General features: G+C 34.5%; 1 protein-coding gene across 1 annotated transcript in view; it reads left to right on the forward strand.

The window, feature by feature from the left end:
- LOC117327213 (alpha-mannosidase 2C1-like) overlaps positions 1 to 19,405 on the forward strand; it is a 51,327-nt gene that overhangs the window by 3,337 nt on the left and 28,585 nt on the right. The window contains exons 2-19 of the mRNA XM_033884078.1: positions 379 to 498; positions 1,818 to 1,943; positions 2,302 to 2,425; positions 3,014 to 3,084; positions 3,771 to 3,948; positions 4,308 to 4,405; positions 5,790 to 5,881; positions 6,050 to 6,156; positions 6,631 to 6,741; positions 7,311 to 7,403; positions 7,684 to 7,800; positions 9,028 to 9,123; positions 10,508 to 10,599; positions 10,879 to 10,932; positions 11,559 to 11,685; positions 12,090 to 12,263; positions 13,035 to 13,065; positions 13,530 to 13,751. Of these exons, the coding sequence (XP_033739969.1) occupies positions 401 to 498; positions 1,818 to 1,943; positions 2,302 to 2,425; positions 3,014 to 3,084; positions 3,771 to 3,948; positions 4,308 to 4,405; positions 5,790 to 5,881; positions 6,050 to 6,156; positions 6,631 to 6,741; positions 7,311 to 7,403; positions 7,684 to 7,800; positions 9,028 to 9,123; positions 10,508 to 10,599; positions 10,879 to 10,932; positions 11,559 to 11,685; positions 12,090 to 12,263; positions 13,035 to 13,065; positions 13,530 to 13,751 (2,011 nt within the window). The 5' untranslated portion in view covers positions 379 to 400. The remainder of the gene's footprint in view (positions 1 to 378; positions 499 to 1,817; positions 1,944 to 2,301; positions 2,426 to 3,013; positions 3,085 to 3,770; positions 3,949 to 4,307; positions 4,406 to 5,789; positions 5,882 to 6,049; positions 6,157 to 6,630; positions 6,742 to 7,310; positions 7,404 to 7,683; positions 7,801 to 9,027; positions 9,124 to 10,507; positions 10,600 to 10,878; positions 10,933 to 11,558; positions 11,686 to 12,089; positions 12,264 to 13,034; positions 13,066 to 13,529; positions 13,752 to 19,405) is intronic.

A 19,405-nucleotide genomic window follows, 5' to 3' on the forward strand; every position in this document is an offset into this window, starting at 1 on the left:
CAAGTATATCAGCTAGATTTATAAAGAAGGGGCTTTTGTCCGGGGGGGCTTTCGTCTGGAGGGGCTAATGTCCGGAGGGGCTGATGTCCGGGGGGGGGGGGGGGGGGGGGGGGGGGGTAATGTCCGGGGGGGCTTTTGTCCTACACTCGTATATGTTAACAACTACAGGTATCTAACACAGGTGTCCAGTGGCACTGTCCATTACCTGTATAGGGGGATTTGTGGTCACACCTGACTGGACGTAGTGCACTACTAGTTTACCTGTAGCTTAAATGTAGTGCACTAGAAGTGCACTAGGGTGTAAAGGTTAATTAGCTTACACTTAACTGTACTTCATTGATCATTATGTTTATTTATATATATGAGTTAATGTTGTAGGTTATCTTGATCAGCAGCCATTATGGAGCCTGTTGTTATTAAACACAAACGGACAACTCTGGAAAGAGCAGAGAAGTTCATATCAGAACATCACTTCACTGACATCAATCTCAGAAGCAGGTACAGGATACAGTTGATTTGTCTACAAAGCTTGAGTGAAAACCAAGCCATTATTGCTGACAATCACTTTAAAATTAATGATCGATCATCATAATATCTTAAATGAAAGGGAACGTCTGCATAAACATTAACCAGGACGTAGAAAAGTTGTAGATATATGTCTTAAGACACCAAGCTATATTTTAAAATTTTGTTTTCTTTGATTTAAATTTCTCTGTGATTTGGTTAATTTATTATTTTTTTAAGTTGGCTGTAACTCTCGATAATTCCTAAAAAATTTCATGTTATAGTCAAAACCATGATTAATCACAAAATAAATAATACATTTTTTTGATTTTCTAATCATTTTACCTCTGACTATAATGACTAAGTCATTATAGAGATTAACCAACTAATTATTGATTAAATTCATTAGTCACAACAACTCTTCAAAGCCATTATCGATCACTGAAAGGATGAAATGAAAGGTGTAATAGTGAATGCAGACACTGTTTCAGGGCCTGGTACAGCTAGCTAGTTCTCAGTTCCAACTGTCGTATAATCAAACATCATTTCCTGAGAGTTCATTAAATGTGCATGGGAAAATTATAAAAGTAGTATTACTGTATGTGCTCCAAATTTGGTTCTGTAGGTTTTCTTTTTGTGGTTAAAACATATCTGAATATTGAACAAAATTTAAATATTAGGAAGAATGAACTTTCTTTTAACATCAGATCAACACATACTGTAAATGTGATATTTTCGCGGTGTGGATATTTTCGCGCCGTCAAGATATTTTTGCGCTTACTTGTATCTTTTATATTTAGTATTTTTATGTGTTAATATATTTGCATGTGGAAATTTTCGCTGAGATTTACTGATTGCGAAATAAGCGAAAATTTCCACACCGCGAATATTTCCACTTTTACAGTATATATATATATATAACTTAGCAACACAAATGACGAAGGAAGACAACTTTTTGATTCGTGCCCTGACCGGGCCTCAAACTCACGATCCACGGCACCCAATCGCCAAGCCAGAAATACCCGTAGCTAATACCGCTGCGCCACATCAGCGTTCTTAAAAAAGAACGTTTCAATGGCACAGTGATGATCAGCCCGATACCCTGGCATGATCATTGTGGAAGTCGTCTATAAAATGATATGAATGCCTGGATCGCAATGTATTTACATACATGGATACGAATTGTACATATATTATATATTTCTCTCAGTACAACTACGACAGGAAATTCAAATCTATATCTTCGGATCACCAACACATAGATATACACAATGTATATATATTGAAAGAACTGATTTTCTTCTTCTTTGCAGATTGTATCCCAAGAAAGCGAGTTTGGCATCAATTTCACACTTTGAGGCTCCAGGCAGAATCCCAGTAGAGGAAGCTTTAGCAGGAACTTATACAGAAACAAAGATCGGACAGTCATTTGGACCAACGTATGTTTCATGCGTCTACACTTGATATGTAATACCTGTATATATGTGATAATTAATACTGATCTCTAAAGTTCATTTTCATAAATTGAGTCATATATGATGTCATTATTATGTAAATATTTATACTATTTGTGAACTAGAACTGTTTTCTGTTTTTGTAGCATTTAAAGAAGTGTCTTTTAGAAGATTTAATTGTAAACTCATATTATTTGTTAACTAGAATTGCTCTCTCCTTTCTGTTGCATTTAAAACGAAATGTCTCTTAAAATTTTTAGATTCTGCCGTGATATATCCCAACTGTTTGCACAAATACTTGTTGATATACTAATGCGATGCTGGTCCTCTCTATTGTTCTCAGCTGGTCAACACATTGGTTCTGTTTGAACATCGTAGTGCCTGAGGACTGGGTGGGACAAGAAGTGTGTCTGCTGTGGAATTCTAACTCAGAGGCGCTCGTGTGGAAGGACAGCTCACCTGTTCAGGTAGATAAACCCAACCCCCAGTAAAGTTAGTTTATACTCAGATACTTGTGTGGAAGGCTGACTCACATTTTCAGGTAGATAAACAGTTCTCCATTAACTTGATAAATGATTTACTGAGACACTTGTTTGGAAGAACAGACCTCCAGTTGGCTAGGTCAATTAATATACTGAGACGCTCGTGTGGAAGTATAGCATATCTGTTCGGGCAGATAAAGTGAACTGAGATTTGATTGTATGTTGGTCACCTGTCCGTCCATGTAGGTTTTTTCTTCGTACTCCAGTTTCCTCCCACAGAAAGATATCCCTGGTGCATTTCGATATGGGCATATATATATCAATATTTATATAAGCTGAATATGTAACCACTTTCTCAATTGTAATATAAATAAAGTTTTCTTCATTTTACTGAAGGGACGGTACATTTATAATAATTAAAGGGAGTTAATTATCATGTAGATGAGGTTAAGATGTGATATATGATATAATAAACAGTAATGAAACATTTTATAATGTAATTTGAATAAATTAACATGAATAAACCAATAAGACTCACTAGTAAAGAGTTTATTTTATTTTTGTTTTGTACAGGGTTTGAGTGGGGAACACAAGAGACATTCATTTCCCTTGGCTAATGGTCCAATATGGAAGAACCAATGCAGGTATGTAGCGGGGGTGATTTTGATAATTATGACATTGTTGTTTATGTCCTTCATTATGCACATCATCATATGAGAAAGGTATAAAGATGAGAATTCTTGATGATAAATTTTAACACTGTCCATTGAGATTGTTGTTGATATTGTCATGACACTGATCATTTGCATTTCAGTTTTGTTCTTGTTTATTTGGTCAGATTCACATGAATATTTGCAATGGTTTGTCATTTCTACCGTGAAAAAAATGATGATTTCTAATACAATTTTACCAGCTGTATGTTATATGATCATTCTTCTAACCTTGTGAGTCGTTATAGACAGGTATCAGTAAGTACAGGATTTATGTTGTCACATCATATAGTAAATCCTTAGTCAGGGTCATTTTAGACAGGTGCCAGTATAGACAGGTTCTATGGCGGTGTCATGTCATACTATTTTGTTGTATGTTCGCAGACAGAAATCTAAGTCGTTATAGACAGGTATCATTGTATGACAGGTTTTTATATGTCATACATACAATATTGTTTCAAGTCCCCAGACATAGGGTGTGTAGCTATGCAGCTACCAGACGAGACTAGTTTATTGATGTCATGCTATATATATAATGTATAATGTTGTTTGACCTCAGATAGAAATCAAGGTCGTTATAGACAGGTTTCACACTATACAGTTTAATTGTATGTCCGCAGACAGAAGATCCACATAGAGATGGCCTGCAATGGTCTATTTGGAGCAGGAAACAACGGCATGATAGAACATCCAGACTCGAATCGGTTCTTCACCCTGGCTCAGGCAGAAATTGCCATATTTGACCGTAGAATTTACAACCTTATCTTAGATGTGGAGATGTTACATGATATGGCTAAGGTAGATATAACATTATCAAGTCAATATATATCAACAGAAATAAAACAATTGTTGAAGTCATTTGTCATTTCTCTGTTCAGAGAAAGATTTCTAAACTCCTCTCAAAGTTATTTTTACCATAACAATCTAACAAGTCATTGCTTGAATGGAACAGGGATTTACTTATTTTCTATTTTTAGGCTTTCCAGGGAATTCCTGATTTTCTATTATTATATTTTCTTATTATAGTAAATGTTTGTAATTATTAGTAGTTAATCCAGATGGTAAATATGCATTAAGGTTCTTTATCAATAAAGAAAATATAAATTGATTATCAAAACGTACTAGCTAGATCATATCAATTTGAATTTATTTCTCAGCATTTACCAGAAAACACAGAGCGAGGTTATCAAGCTTTGTATACTGTGAACAAGCTCATCAATACCTGTAATGTGGAGGATCCCTCTACCTACCACAGGTAAGTCATATCTCACAGGGACCCCTCTACCTACCACAGGTAAGTCATACCTCACAGGGACCCCTCTACCTACCACAGGTAAGTCATACCTCACAGGGACCCCTCTACCTACCACAGGTAAGTCATACCTCACAGGGACCCCTCTACCTACCACAGGTAAGTCATACCTCACAAGGACCCCTCTACCTACCACAGGTATTAGTCATACCTCACAAGGACCCCTCTACCTACCAAAGGTACATGTAAGTCATACCTCACAGGGACCCCTCTACCTATCACAGGTAAGTCAAACCTCACAGGGACCCCTCTACCTACCAAAGGTACATATAAGTCATACCTTATAACACACTCGAGAAATGCAGGCAAAGTATACACAAAGTAAATCCATTACAAGAACATTCAGGCTCAGCATATTGCTGAAGGAGACCAGCATCTGTATAAGTGATCATTTCCAAATGAATTGCAATCATATGACATGTTATTTGCATTTTCATGGGAAAGATTGGTTCAAACTTTGAGTGTATGGCAAGCAGAGAAATGTTTCCTCGTTTAATGAGATTTATTTAAGAAAAAATTAACGATGATTCGTGTATTATTGCAGGATATACAATGAGGACGAGGATATTTTGCAATTAAATTAATAACGAAGGCCGCAGGCCTGAGTTATTAATTAAAATTGCAAAATATCCGAGTCCGAGTTGTATATCCTGCAACAATACATGAGTCAAAGTTGATTATTTCTATTCTACCATGTAGTGTTTAGTTCTTAGATCGACCTCTTTCTAATAGAAAAACAGCAAAGAAACCCAGAGAAAACCTTGTAATTTATTTCTTGAGTATTGCATTATTTGTTGATGAAATATACAGGCAATACAGTACTACGATCAAGAGCATCTTTCATATGGCATTGATTTTGAAAATTAAAAAAAAAAGGATAAAAAAAAAAAGAAATAAAAAAGAAAAAAAAAGGTGGACCTCCGTAGGATTTGAACTCGCGTCGTGATAAAAATGAATGAAAGACTAACCCATTAGCCCACTCGGCTATAGTAACCTTTATTAAAACGGATGAATATTAGATATATAAAATCGTTACAGCTGTGACTCCCGACCGTGTATTATTGGCACAAGCGTGTATTATTGGAAAATAATACATGGTTTTAAACCAATCAAAACTGGCGTTGCATAGCAAACATGGTAGAATAGTAGATAACTGAGGGGAAAGACCTTTACTTTATATTTCATATTTGCCTGATACAAGCTAGCTATATATATAATTAAACGGTTAAAACATTTCATCAATGGAAATAATGTTTTTTCAAAACCCTGAAATTGTCGCACATGTACAATGCTTGCGTACTAATTTTGTCTTTATTTCCTTTTCAAGAGCTCATGCAATAGCAGAAGAGTTTTTTAAACAAGGAAATGGAGCTAGTCAGCACACACTCCATGCTATGGGACATGCTCACATAGACACAGGTAATTAATTAAGTGATGGCATACTATGGAATACTCCTCTAAATTTGAACAGGTACGTTATCCTCAGTGATATATTCTCTTGTCTCTGGTATTTGTCAAGTTATAATTCAATGCCAATACTTTAGTTTCACTAACAAATTCAAGGATATGAACATAATCTTGTTTCAGCGTGGCTGTGGCCCTATGATGAGACGATACGGAAGTGTGCGAGGAGCTGGTCATGTACATTACAGCTGATGGAACAGTACCCAGACTTCACATTCACGTGTTCACAGGTATTAACAGATATAATGATGGTTAATCAGTCTCTCAGGTATGTAATGTACAGACTTTGTTGTCGTGTCAGATTTACATCACTCAGGTATGTAATGTACAGACCTTTGTAGTCATGTCAGATTTACATCACTCAGGTATGTAATGTACAGACTTTGTAGTCATGTCAGATTTACATCACTCAGGTATGTAATGTACAGACTTTAGGTTTAGATTGTTAAATTACTCAAGAAACTTCTTGAATTAACTATAAGGCAGAAATTGTTAAAGCAGTCAATGCCATTATGTGAGGGATACAGGCCCTTTGAGCCTCTTGTTAACGGGTGTAATACATTTTGCTATATTTTAAAAATGCCAAGGTAAGGTTGTCAAAGTCATAGAAAAGACTTCTTTATTGTGAATTTCTGCAGAGCTACCAATTTACATGGACTGTTTCCCTCTTGATAAAAAACAATATCAAGGTTTCTGTTTTCTAGGCACAACAGTTTGAGTGGGTGAAGCAGCACTACCCAGTCATGTATGACAAAATCAAGTCCTTTGTACAGAGGGGTCGGTTTATACCGGTTGGTGGTACGTGGGTAGAAATGGTAGGTATATGATTCAGGTATAATTTTAATGAAATATTTCACAAGAAAACTTGCATACCTTGCCACCACTTTATAGACATATGTTTCCAAGACAGTGTATTGTTTCAGTTCATCATCACAGTTTTATGGAAGAACTTGATGATCGATTTGGTTAAGTCAGATATGGTTGAGAAACTTTAATTTCCAAAGTACAGTTTGATTTAGTATGGAATATCATAGTTGTATTTCCATTTAGCAGCAGATATTTCAATTTGTTTAATGCTGCATATATATGTTACCATGGTAACAGAGTTATATAACAGAGTGTATGATCATTAGATTTAAATCACTGCATGCTCTTCTAGTGATCGAACATGGAGCCGCTGGCTTACTAGTCTTACGCTCAACCGATCAAACTAAAGAGAAGAGCTTTCTTGCCGTGCAATATATTGCAGCTATTAGTATTTACCAGGGTTACAGATACTTTACAGATAGATTTTTTTATTACAAAAGTTCTTTTCTAGGATTAAGGATTGAGCTGAGAGTGATCTTATTGTTTAATGCTTTACCGCTTTTCTTTCTCAAAACAGGATGGAAACATTCCTAGTGGAGAATCCTTTATCAGACAGTTCTTGTATGGACAGTTATTCTTTCAAAAAGAATTTGGCAAAACATGTTCAGAGGTAGTAACATTACTCTTTGTAAATACATTCAGTTGGCTTGATTCTTTATATTTAAATGGTGATCATGATTTAATCGAAATTTTATGAAATTTTGTGTTCAATACAATTTGTACAGAATGTATGATACAGTGGGTTGTTTCTATTTGTTGTTTTGAAACCTGTCATAAAGTTTTTTTTATCAGCAAAGCCTTTCATGATTTGATCACAATTTTAAATAGATTTGTGGCTAAAAAACATTGAATTCTAACTGATATATATATCTATACTTGATTTGTAATAGTTCTGGCTGCCAGACACGTTCGGATACTCCGCTCAACTTCCTCAGATCATGAACATCTGTAATATCAAACGCTTCCTGACTCAGAAACTCAGTTGGAGCCTTGTCAATAAGTTCCCTGTAAGTATGTAGTGGATAAGTTCCCTGTAAGTATATAGTGGATAAGTTTACTGTAAGTTCCCTGTAAATATAAAGTGGATAAGTTTACTGTAAGTCACTGTAAGTATATAGTGGATAAGTTTGCTGTAAGTTCCCTGTAAGTATGTAGTGGATAAGTTTGCTGTAAGTTTCCTGTAAGTATTTAGTGGATAAGTTTACTGTAAGTTCCCTGTAAGTATATAGTGGATAAGTTTGCTATAAGTTCCCTGTAAATATATAGTGGATAAGTTTACTGTAAGCTCCCTGTAAATATATAGTGGATACGTTTGCTGTAAGTTTCCTGTAAGTATGTAGTGGATAAGTTTATTGTAAGTTCCCTGTAAATATATAGTGGATAAGTTTGCTGTAAGTTCCCTGTAAGTATGTAGTGGATAAGTTTGCTGTAAATTCCCTGTAAGTATATAGTGGATAAGTTTACTGTAAGTTCCCTGTAAGTATACAGTTGATACGTTTACTGTAAGTTCCCTGTAAATATATAGTGGATAAGTTTGCTGTAAGTTTCCTGTAAGTATGTAGTGGATAAGTTTACTGTTAGTTCCCTGTAAGTATATAGTGGATAAGTTTGCTGTAAGTTCCCTGTAAGTATGTAGTGGATAAGTTTACTGTAAGTTCCCTGTAAGTATATAGTGGATAAGTTTGCTGTAAGTTCCCTGTAAGTATGTAGTGGATAAGTTTGCTGTAAGTTCCCTGTAAATATATAGTGGATAAGTTTGCTGTAACAGATTCCTAATGATAGAAGATTGATCGTTTTCAACATGGCATTTCAGTTACAAGCAAAAAAAATAGCACATTAAGAATATTTGATTTGTTGTTATACCGTATTTATCTATAAATGAGCCCACTTTTGGAAATAAGCCCATCATATCTGTGTTTTCCCCTGGGCTTATAACAGGATAAATTGGTAATAAGCAGAAACACACTTTGCCCTAATTCATCATACTGTATTTATTCTCAAATAAACCCCTTCCCCTAGTGCAAAAGTTTAGTATGAAAAGTTATGAAGGTCTTTTTTGTTAGCCACTTTTAAATTATAATATTTTATATTGGTAATCCTGCACAGATGAAGAATGGGACTTATTTGTGGGCTGTAAAAAGGTGTATAATATATCATATTTATGAATTTTGGCATTTTGATGTAGCTTAATTGTCAATTAATAAAAATACAACCTATGGGTTATATTGTTTCAGCACCACACATTTTGGTGGCAGGGCATCGACGGCAGCAAAGTCCTCTCCCATTTCCCTCCTGGTGACTCGTACGAGATGAAAGGCCATGTCAAAGAGGTATACAGTTCTATTTGACTGCAGGTCAAATACTTAAATTTTGTAATGGTGACATATTCTGGAGCTGGATTATAATAATACATATCTTACCATTATAAGCATTATTTGATCATGATTGTCTCCCTTACAATGTACATTTTGTCAGTAAGTCTAAATGTTGATATGTCACATTGCCTCAAAACAATAAATTAGCATCTATAGGGACATTATATGTCCTAATCCTCTTTGGAGACAATTTTCATCCTAATTAATCCTCCTTAGGGGCAATTTATGTCCTATTCTTCCAAAGTGATAATTTATGTCCTAATCCTCCATAGGGACAATTTACATCCTTATCCTCCATAGGGACAATTTATGTCCTAATCCTCCATAGGGACAATTTACATCCTTATCCTCCATAGGGACAATTTATGTCCTAAATAATCCTCCATAGGGACAATTTACATCAAATCCTCCATAGTGACAGTTTACGTCCTCCATAGGGACAATTTATGTCCTATTCTTCCAAAGTGATAATTTATGTCCTAATCCTCCATAGGGACAATTTACATCCTTATCCTCCATAGGGACAATTTATGTCCTAAATAATCCTCTATAGGGACAATTTATGTCCTAATCCTCCATAGGGACAATTTACATCCTTATCCTCCATAGGGACAATTTATGTCCTAAATAATCCTCCATAGGGACAATTTATGTCCTAATCCTCCATAGGGACAATTTACATCCTTATCTTCCATAGGGACAATTTATGTCCTAAATAATCCTCTATAGGGACAATTTACATCAAATCCTCCATAGTGACAGTTTACGTCCTCCATAGAGACAATTTATGTCCTATTCTTCCAAAGTGATAATTTGTGTCCTAATCCTCCATAGGGACAATTTACCTCCTTATCCTCCATAGGGACAATTTATGTCCTAAATAATCCTCTATAGGGACAATTTACATCAAATCCTCCATAGTGACAGTTTACGTCCTCCATAGGGACAATTTATGTCCTAATCCTCCATAGGGACAATTTATGTCCTAATCCTCTATAGGGACAATTTATGTCCTATAATCCTTCATAGGGACAATTTATGTCCTATAATCCTCCATAGGGAAGATTTATGTCCTAATCCTCCATAGGGACAATTTATGTCCTATAATCCTTCATAGGGACAATTTATATAATCCTTCATAGGGACAATTTAGGTCCTATTATCCTTCATAGGGACAATTTATGTTGTAATCCTCCTTAAGGACAACTTAAGAAGTATTTGTGCTCCAATTCATCATTGAGATTTTTGTGGTAATATTTGGCAATGTGCTGAAATTTATATATACAAAAATTAGTAAATTTACTGGAATTTAATTATTATTATATGTTGATATGTCTAGGTACTGTTCAGTTTGTCTAACTACCAAGACAAGGGGCGGTCTGGTCACAGTATGTACCTGTTTGGTTATGGTGACGGCGGCAACGGTCCTTCGTAAGATCTCTAACATTCTTTATACCTTGATTGAGATTATTATTGTTATTGCTTCAGCAGTAATTTTTCTTTTTTTTTGTATTATTTCAATAAAAAAAATTTCAGATTGTCATTTAGATATTTAAAAAAATATGTATATATCTTAGATATTGTAAATAGAATTAGCAGAATACTTTCAATTTTAAACTGAAAGTTATAAATGAAATGAAAAATGGATGGAAGGTCATTTTGCACTAATTTTACATACAAACAAGATAATTGCTGTGTTTTATGTGACAGGGAGGACATGCTCCAGCGACTACATAGGATAGAGGATACAGACGGTCTGCCAAGGTAGGTAACTCTACCGGGTGTAAATATCTTCTCCACTTTCTCAGTGGTCGTTAGTTTTAGTTAAATTCCTGTAGTTGCAGTGCAGATGTAAATATAACCATTAATTAACTAGCAAATAACACTAGGCTCATTATGGTGGGGGTGGGGGGTTGTAATTAGAGAAATATAGCAAATTCTTATAAATATTTCGTTAGGAAAGTGAGTGAAGTACGAAGTGCTGAGTGTTTTTCAACTGAATTTAAGTTGAGTCATCCTTATAACCAAAACATTGTTATTATAAGGAAAAATGTTAACCCCCCCCCCCCCCCCCCCCCCCACCCATGTTTACTGTAAGACATCCTAAAATATTAAAAAAAAATTGTAATATATGCAAGGAGAATAGTTTGTTCTGATTTTGGAATACCTAGATAAGCAATACATGCCCTTTGAGCCTCTTGTTGATATGGTGCATGTGTTATAGGCCCTATCCAGTAAAACAGGGGGACCATAGGTTTTCTCCCCGTCTGTCTGTTTTAGGGCCAAGGTCAAGAGCACTGTTACTGTTTTTAGCAAGCACCAGTAGGACACATGTAGCTGATTTAGCAATACCCATCATGCTGAGATAAAGTCTTTTTCTTCTTGGACAGAGTCAAGATGAGCACACCTGATGAATATTTCTCCACTGTTGAGAAGAATGATGGTGACAAATTATGTAAATGGACAGGAGAGCTATACCTAGAGCTTCACAATGGCACATATACCACCCAAGCCAAGGTCTGACTATTACCTACCTTAAAAAGTTTATTTATCTATCGGACTCTTTATGTGACATTGCCAAACAATAGCAATTCAAAATGAAAAAGAGGCAAAACACTATAGAATTTCTTTAGGACGCAGTTAATTATGAGCTTTGAATTTGAATGAAAATAGAAGTACAGACTTGTGGATGGTGGTAACAGCATAAAGTATATAACTTCTTGTATACAAAGAAATATATACCAACTTTTTCCTGTTTTTAATTGATCATACTTAGGCGATAATCGCTGTGTGCCAGAGATGTACGTGTAGCATCTTAAAATATAAGACTCTTAAAAGAAAATGTTTATTCTAATTTTGTTTTATTGATGTGCTATACATGCTTCTTTGATTCAATCTTTTTTGTCATTTTTCATTTTAAGATAAAAGAACTCAATCGTAGATGTGAGATTTTGCTCCATGATGTTGAGTTATTGAACAGCCTGGCGCTGGCCGCAGATGATTACGACTATCCAGCAGACGAACTCCTCAGACTCTGGAAACTGTTACTGCTGAACCAATTCCATGATGTACTTCCTGGGTCATCTATAGAACTGGTATGCTAATTAGTTAAGGTCAATGGCAAATTATATGGTAAAATTTCATGAAATTTGTATGCTAATCAGTTTTTTTATGCTAAGTATTAATAAGGTTTGAATTCAGTGGCAAAATTATACTGTACTATTTAACAAAATTGGTGTGTTCAAAAGCTACTTAACAGGGTAATAATTAATAATGATTATAGGTCAATAATAGTTTATCCTAGTGTGTATAAATAGTTTTACTTTGTGTTATATGTGTTATAATATATTTTTTGAATAATAGACCTTAATTTGGTTACGTCAATATGATGGTGTTATAAGTATGACAATGTAGCATTAGCCAAGTTGAGATGTGTTTATACAGCAAACAATGTATGGGAGTAACAAATATCACATGTACAATAAAATTGTAAAATTTTTAAAAAGATGGTTTAGTGAAAGTCACAAAACCAAGTCATGATGAGCATGTGTAAGGACATGTATTTACTAGAGGTGCTGTAGGAAAGAAAATCTATCTGATACATGTAGGTCTGTTATATGTAAGTGAACATTTGGTTCAGTAACGATGGAATGAGTATATATATTGAATATGACATTTAACATTTCACTTCCATCAATGATTCTTTGACATATATTTGACATCTCTTTTTTGTGATCTTTTGTAGCCAAAGGGGCCTTGAAAATTTTATAGTTAACTGTACTGTCACTATTACTTCACTGATCATAGATTTGTTTGTTGTGATATACATGTAACTTTCTGCTATGTTTATCCTTTGTTCCATCAAGGTATACAAGGATGCAAATAATCACTACATAGGTAAGTTTCTCCATCAATCACGGACAGTTCAGCATATTTTAGCGCATTTCCAAATTTTAACAGATTAGCACATTGATCAATCGGGGCACCCAAATTATTTTCTAATAGAAAGAGTATAAAGAAAGAACTATATTAGGTGCAAAAAAAAAAATAGCATAATATTTTCGGATTGAAAATAGCTAAAATAGCATTACTGGGAAAATATGTACCTGGTATATATGTATATCATTGGTATATACCACTTAAATCTATAATATGACTTAAACGGTAGTTGTTCCAGGTACTCTTTACAGGGGTAAATGGATTGAATCTTTAAATGATCATTTTTTTTAAATTTCATCTTGTAGAAGTCACTGAAGACTTATAAATTACTTATTTGCTCAAAGTCATTAGTGTTTGAAAGGTACGAGCCCTATAGGACTCTTATACATACACATCCTACTAGACAACATGATTAATTTCAGATATACTGAAGTCTGGAAATGCATTATGGAACCGTGCCTTTTCCCATCTAACTGTTGGTCAGTCTGACCTCTGTCCACTAGTGGTCAACACCCTTAGCTGGGAGCGGTCAGATGTAATCATTGTGCCTGTAGATGAAAGCGAGGAAATCTCAGAAAGTTCATCCAAAAGATTAAAGCTAGATCAGGATTTACTGCAATTGGATGTCTACAGTAACAATCTTGGTAAGTTATAGATGTCTACAGTAACAGTGATGGTAAGTTATAGATGTCTACAGTAACAGTGATGGTAAGTTATAGATGTCTACAGTAAGTTATATATGTCTACAGTAACAGTCATGGTAAGTTATAGATGTGTACAGTAACAGTCTTGGTAAGTTATAGATGTCTACAGTAACAATCTTGGTAAGTTATAGATGTGTACAGTGACAGTCTTGGTAAGTTATAGATGTCTTTAGTAACAGTCTTGGTAAGTTATGGATGTCTACAGTAACAGTGTTGGTAAGTTATATATGTCTACAGTAACAGTGTTGGTAAGTTATATATGTCTACAGTAACAGTGTTGGTAAGTTATAGATGTCTACAGTAACAGTAATGGTAAGTTATTGATGTCTACAGTAACAGTGTTGGTAAGTTATAGATGTCTACAGTAACAGTCTTGGTAAGTTATATATGTCTACAGTAACAGTCTTGGTAAGTTATAGATGTCTACAGTAACACTCTTGGTAAGTTATAGATGTGTACAGTGACAGTCTTGGTAAGTTATAGATGTCTACAGTAACAGTCTTGGTGAGTTATAGATGTGTACAGTAACAGTGTTGGTGAGTTATAGATGTCTACAGTAACAGTCTTGGTAAGTTTTAGATGTCTACAGTAACAGTGTTGGTGAGTTATAGATGTCTACAGTAACAGTCTTGGTAAGTTTTAGATGTCTACAGTAACAGTGTTGGTAAGTTATAGATGTCTACAGTAACAGTCTTGGTAAGTTATAGATGTCTACAGTAACAGTCTTGGTAAGTTATAGATGTCTACAGTAACAATCTTGGTAAGTTATAGATGTCTACAGTAAGTTATAGATGTCTACAGTAAGTTATAGATGTCTACAGTAACAGTCATGGTAAGTTATAGATGTCTACAGTAACAGTCTTGGTAAGTTATAGATGTCTACAGTAAGAGTCTTGGTAAGTTATAGATGTCTACAGTAACAGTCTTGGTAAGTTATAGATGTCTACAGTAACAATCTTGGTAAGTTATAGATGTCTACAGTAACAGTCTTGGTAAGTTATAGATGTCTACAGTAACAGTCTTGGTAAGTTATAGATGTCTACAGTAACAGTCATGGTAAGTTATAGATGTGTACAGTAACAGTCTTGGTAAGTTATAGATGTCTACAGTAACAATCTTGGTAAGTTATAGATGTCTTTAGTAACAGTCTTGGTAAGTTATAGATGTGTACAGTAACAGTCTTGGTAAGTTATAGATGTGTACAGTAAGTTATAGATGTCTACAGTAACAGTCTTGGTAAGTTATAGATGTCTACAGTAACAGTGTTGGTAAGTTATAGATGTCTACAGTAACAGTCTTGGTAAGTTATAGATGTGTACAGTAACAGTCTTGGTAAGTTATAGATGTGTACAGTAAGTTATAGATGTCTACAGTAACAGTCTTGGTAAGTTATAGATGTCTACAGTAACAATCTTGGTAAGTTATATATGTCTACAGTAACAGTCATGGTAAGTTATAGATGTCTACAGTAACAGTCTTGGTAAGTTATAGATGTCTACAGTAACAGTCTTGGTAAGTTATAGATGTCTACAGTAACAGTCTTGGTAAGTTATAGATGTCTACAGTAACAATCTTGGTAAGTTACAGATGTGTACAGTAACAGTCTTGGTAAGTTATAGATGTGTACAGTAACAGTCTTGGTAAGTTATAGATGTCTACAGTAAGATATAGATGTCTACAGTAAGTTATAGATGTCTACAGTAACAGTCTTGGTAAGTTATAGATGTCTACAGTAACAGTCTTGGTAAGTTATAGATGTCTACAGTAACAGTCTTGGTAAGTTATAGATGTCTACAGTAACAGTCTTGGTAAGTTATAGATGTCTACAGTAACAGTCTTGGTAAGTTATAGATGTGTACAGTAACAGTGTTGGTAAGTTACAGATGTCTACAGTAACAGTCTTGATATTCCCAGTTATAGATGTCTACAGTAACAGTCTTGGTAAGTTATAGATGTCTACAGTAACAGTCTTGGTAAGTTATAGATGTGTACAGTAACAGTGTTGGTAAGTTATATATGTCTACAGTAACAGTCTTGGTAAGTTATAGATGTCTACAGTAACAATCTTGGTAAGTTATAGATGTCTACAGTAACAGTCTTGGTGAGTTATAGATGTCTACAGTAACAGTCTTGGTGAGTTATAGATGTGTACAGTAAGAGTGTTGGTGAGTTATATATGTCTACAGTAACAGTCTTGGTAAGTTATAGATGTCTACAGTAAGTTATAGATGTCTACAGTAACAGTCTTGGTAAGTTATAGATGTCTACAGTAACAGTCTTGGTAAGTTATAGATGTGTACAGTAACAATCTTGGTAAGTTATAGATGTGTACAGTAACAGTCTTGGTAAGTTATAGATGTCTACAGTAACAGTCTTGGTAAGTTATAGATGTCTACAGTAAGTTATAGATGTCTACAGTAACAGTCTTGGTAAGTTATAGATGTCTACAGTAACAGTCATGGTAAGTTATAGATGTCTACAGCAACAGTCTTGGTAAGTTATAGATGTCTACAGTAACAGTCTTGGTAAGTTATAGATGTCTACAGTAACAGTCTTGGTAAGTTATAGATGTCTACAGTAACAGTCTTGGTAAGTTATAGATGTCTACAGTAACAGTCTTGGTAAGTTATAGATGTGTACAGTAACAATCTTGGTAAGTTATAGATGTGTACAGTAACAGTCTTGGTAAGTTATAGATGTGTACAGTAACAGTCTTGGTAAGTTATAGATGTGTACAGTAACAGTCTTGGTAAGTTATAGATGTCTACAGTAACAATCTTGGTAAGTTACAGATGTGTACAGTAACACTCTTGGTAAGTTATAGATGTGTACAGTAACACTCTTGGTAAGTTATAGATGTCTACAGTAACAGTCTTGGTAAGTTATAGATGTCTACAGTAACAGTCTTGATATTCCCAGTTATAGATGTCTACAGTAACAGTCTTGGTAAGTTATAGATGTGTACAGTAACAGTGTTGGTAAGTTACAGATGTCTACAGTAACAGTCTTGATATTCCCAGTTATAGATGTCTACAGTAACAATCTTGGTAAGTTACAGATGTCTACAGTAACACTCTTGGTAAGTTATAGATGTGTACAGTAACACTCTTGGTAAGTTATAGATGTCTACAGTAACAGTCTTGGTAAGTTATAGATGTCTACAGTAACAGTCTTGATATTCCCAGTTATAGATGTCTACAGTAACAGTCTTGGTAAGTTATAGATGTGTACAGTAACAGTGTTGGTAAGTTACAGATGTCTACAGTAACAGTCTTGATATTCCCAGTTATAGATGTCTACAGTAACAGTCTTGGTAAGTTATAGATGTGTACAGTAACAGTGTTGGTAAGTTATAGATGTCTACAGTAACAGTCTTGGTGAGTTATAGATGTCTACAGTAACAGTCTTGGTGAGTTATAGATGTCTACAGTAACAGTCTTGGTAAGTTATAGATGTCTACAGTAACAGTCTTGGTAAGTTATAGATGTGTACAGTAACAGTGTTGGTAAGTTATATATGTCTACAGTAACAGTCTTGGTAAGTTATAGATGTCTACAGTAACAATCTTGGTAAGTTATAGATGTCTACAGTAACACTCTTGGTAAGTTATAGATGTGTACAGTAACAGTCATGGTAAGTTATAGATGTCTACAGTAAGTTATAGATGTCTACAGTAACAGTTATGGTAAGTTATAGATGTCTACAGTAAGTTATAGATGTCTTTAGTAACAGTCTTGGTGAGTTATAGATGTCTACAGTAACAGTCTTGGTGAGTTATAGATGTCTACAGTAACAGTCTTGGTAAGTTATAGATGTCTACAGTAACAGTCTTGGTAAGTTATAGATGTGTACAGTAACAGTGTTGGTAAGTTATATATGTCTACAGTAACAGTCTTGGTAAGTTATAGATGTCTACAGTAACAGTCTTGGTAAGTTATAGATGTGTACAGTAACAGTCTTGGTAAGTTATAGATGTCTACAGTAACAGTCTTGGTAAGTTACAGATGTCTACAGTAACAGTCTTGATATTCCCAGTTATAGATGTCTACAGTAACAGTCTTGGTAAGTTATAGATGTGTACAGTAACAGTCATGGTAAGTTACAGATGTCTACAGTAACAGTCTTGATATTCCCAGTTATAGATGTCTACAGTAACAGTCTTGGTAAGTTATAGATGTCTACAGTAACAGTCTTGGTAAGTTATAGATGTCTACAGTAATAGTCTTGGTAAGTTATAGATGTGTACAGTAACAGTCTTGGTAAGTTATAGATGTCTACAGTAACAGTCTTGGTAAGTTATAGATGTCTACAGTAACAGTCATGGTAAGTTATAGATGTCTACAGTAACAGTCATGGTAAGTTATAGATGTCTACAGTAAGTTATAGATGTCTACAGTAACAGTCTTGGTGAGTTATAGATGTGTACAGTAACAGTGTTGGTAAGTTATATATGTCTACAGTAACAGTCTTGGTAAGTTATATATGTCTACAGTAACAGTCATGGTAAGTTATATATGTCTACAGTAACAGTCATGGTAAGTTATAGATGTCTACAGTAACAGTGTTGGTAAGTTATATATGTCTACAGTAACAGTCTTGGTAAGTTATAGATGTCTACAGTAACAGTCTTGGTAAGTTATAGATGTCTGCAGTAACAGTCTTGGTAAGTTATATATGTCTACAGTAACAGTCATGGTAAGTTATAGATGTCTACAGTAACAGTGTTGGTAAGTTATATATGTCTACAGTAACAGTCATGGTAAGTTATAGATGTCTACAGTAACAGTCATGGTAAGTTATAGATGTCTACAGTAAGTTATAGATGTCTACAGTAACAGTCTTGGTAAGTTATATATGTCTACAGTAACAGTCATGGTAAGTTATAGATGTCTACAGTTACAGTCTTGGTAAGTTATATATGTCTACAGTAACAGTCTTGGTAAGTTATATATGTCTACAGTAACAGTCTTGGTAAGTTATATATGTCTACAGTAACAGTGTTGGTAAGTTATAGATGTGTACAGTAACAGTAATGGTAAGTTATATATGTCTACAGTAACAGTAATGGTAAGTTATAGATGTGTACAGTAACAGTAATGGTAAGTTATATATGTCTACAGTAACAGTAATGGTAAGTTATAGATGTCTACAGTAACAGTAATGGTAAGTTATAGATGTGTACAGTAACAGTGATGGTAAGTTATAGATGTCTACAGTAACAGTCATGGTAAGTTATAGATGTCTACAGTAACAGTGATGGTAAGTTATAGATGTCTACAGTAACAGTCTTGGTAAGTTATAGATGTCTACAGTAACAGTGATGGTAAGTTATAGATGTCTACAGTAACAGTGATGGTAAGTTATAGATGTCTACAGTAAGTTATAGATGTCTACAGTAACAGTCATGGTAAGTTATAGATGTCTACAGTAAGTTATAGATGTCTACAGTAAGTTATAGATGTCTACAGTAACAGTAACATTCTTAATTGGTACGTTAAAAATCGGCATCCAGTCAAAAACAACATGGGTAAAACAAAATCAGCTATATTTATTTAAGCATGCCTGTTGATCATGATTATTATATTGTCCAATTG

The sequence above is a fragment of the Pecten maximus genome, chromosome 5 (assembly GCF_902652985.1).
Source record: "Pecten maximus chromosome 5, xPecMax1.1, whole genome shotgun sequence".
Taxonomy (NCBI): Eukaryota; Metazoa; Mollusca; class Bivalvia; order Pectinida; family Pectinidae; genus Pecten; species Pecten maximus.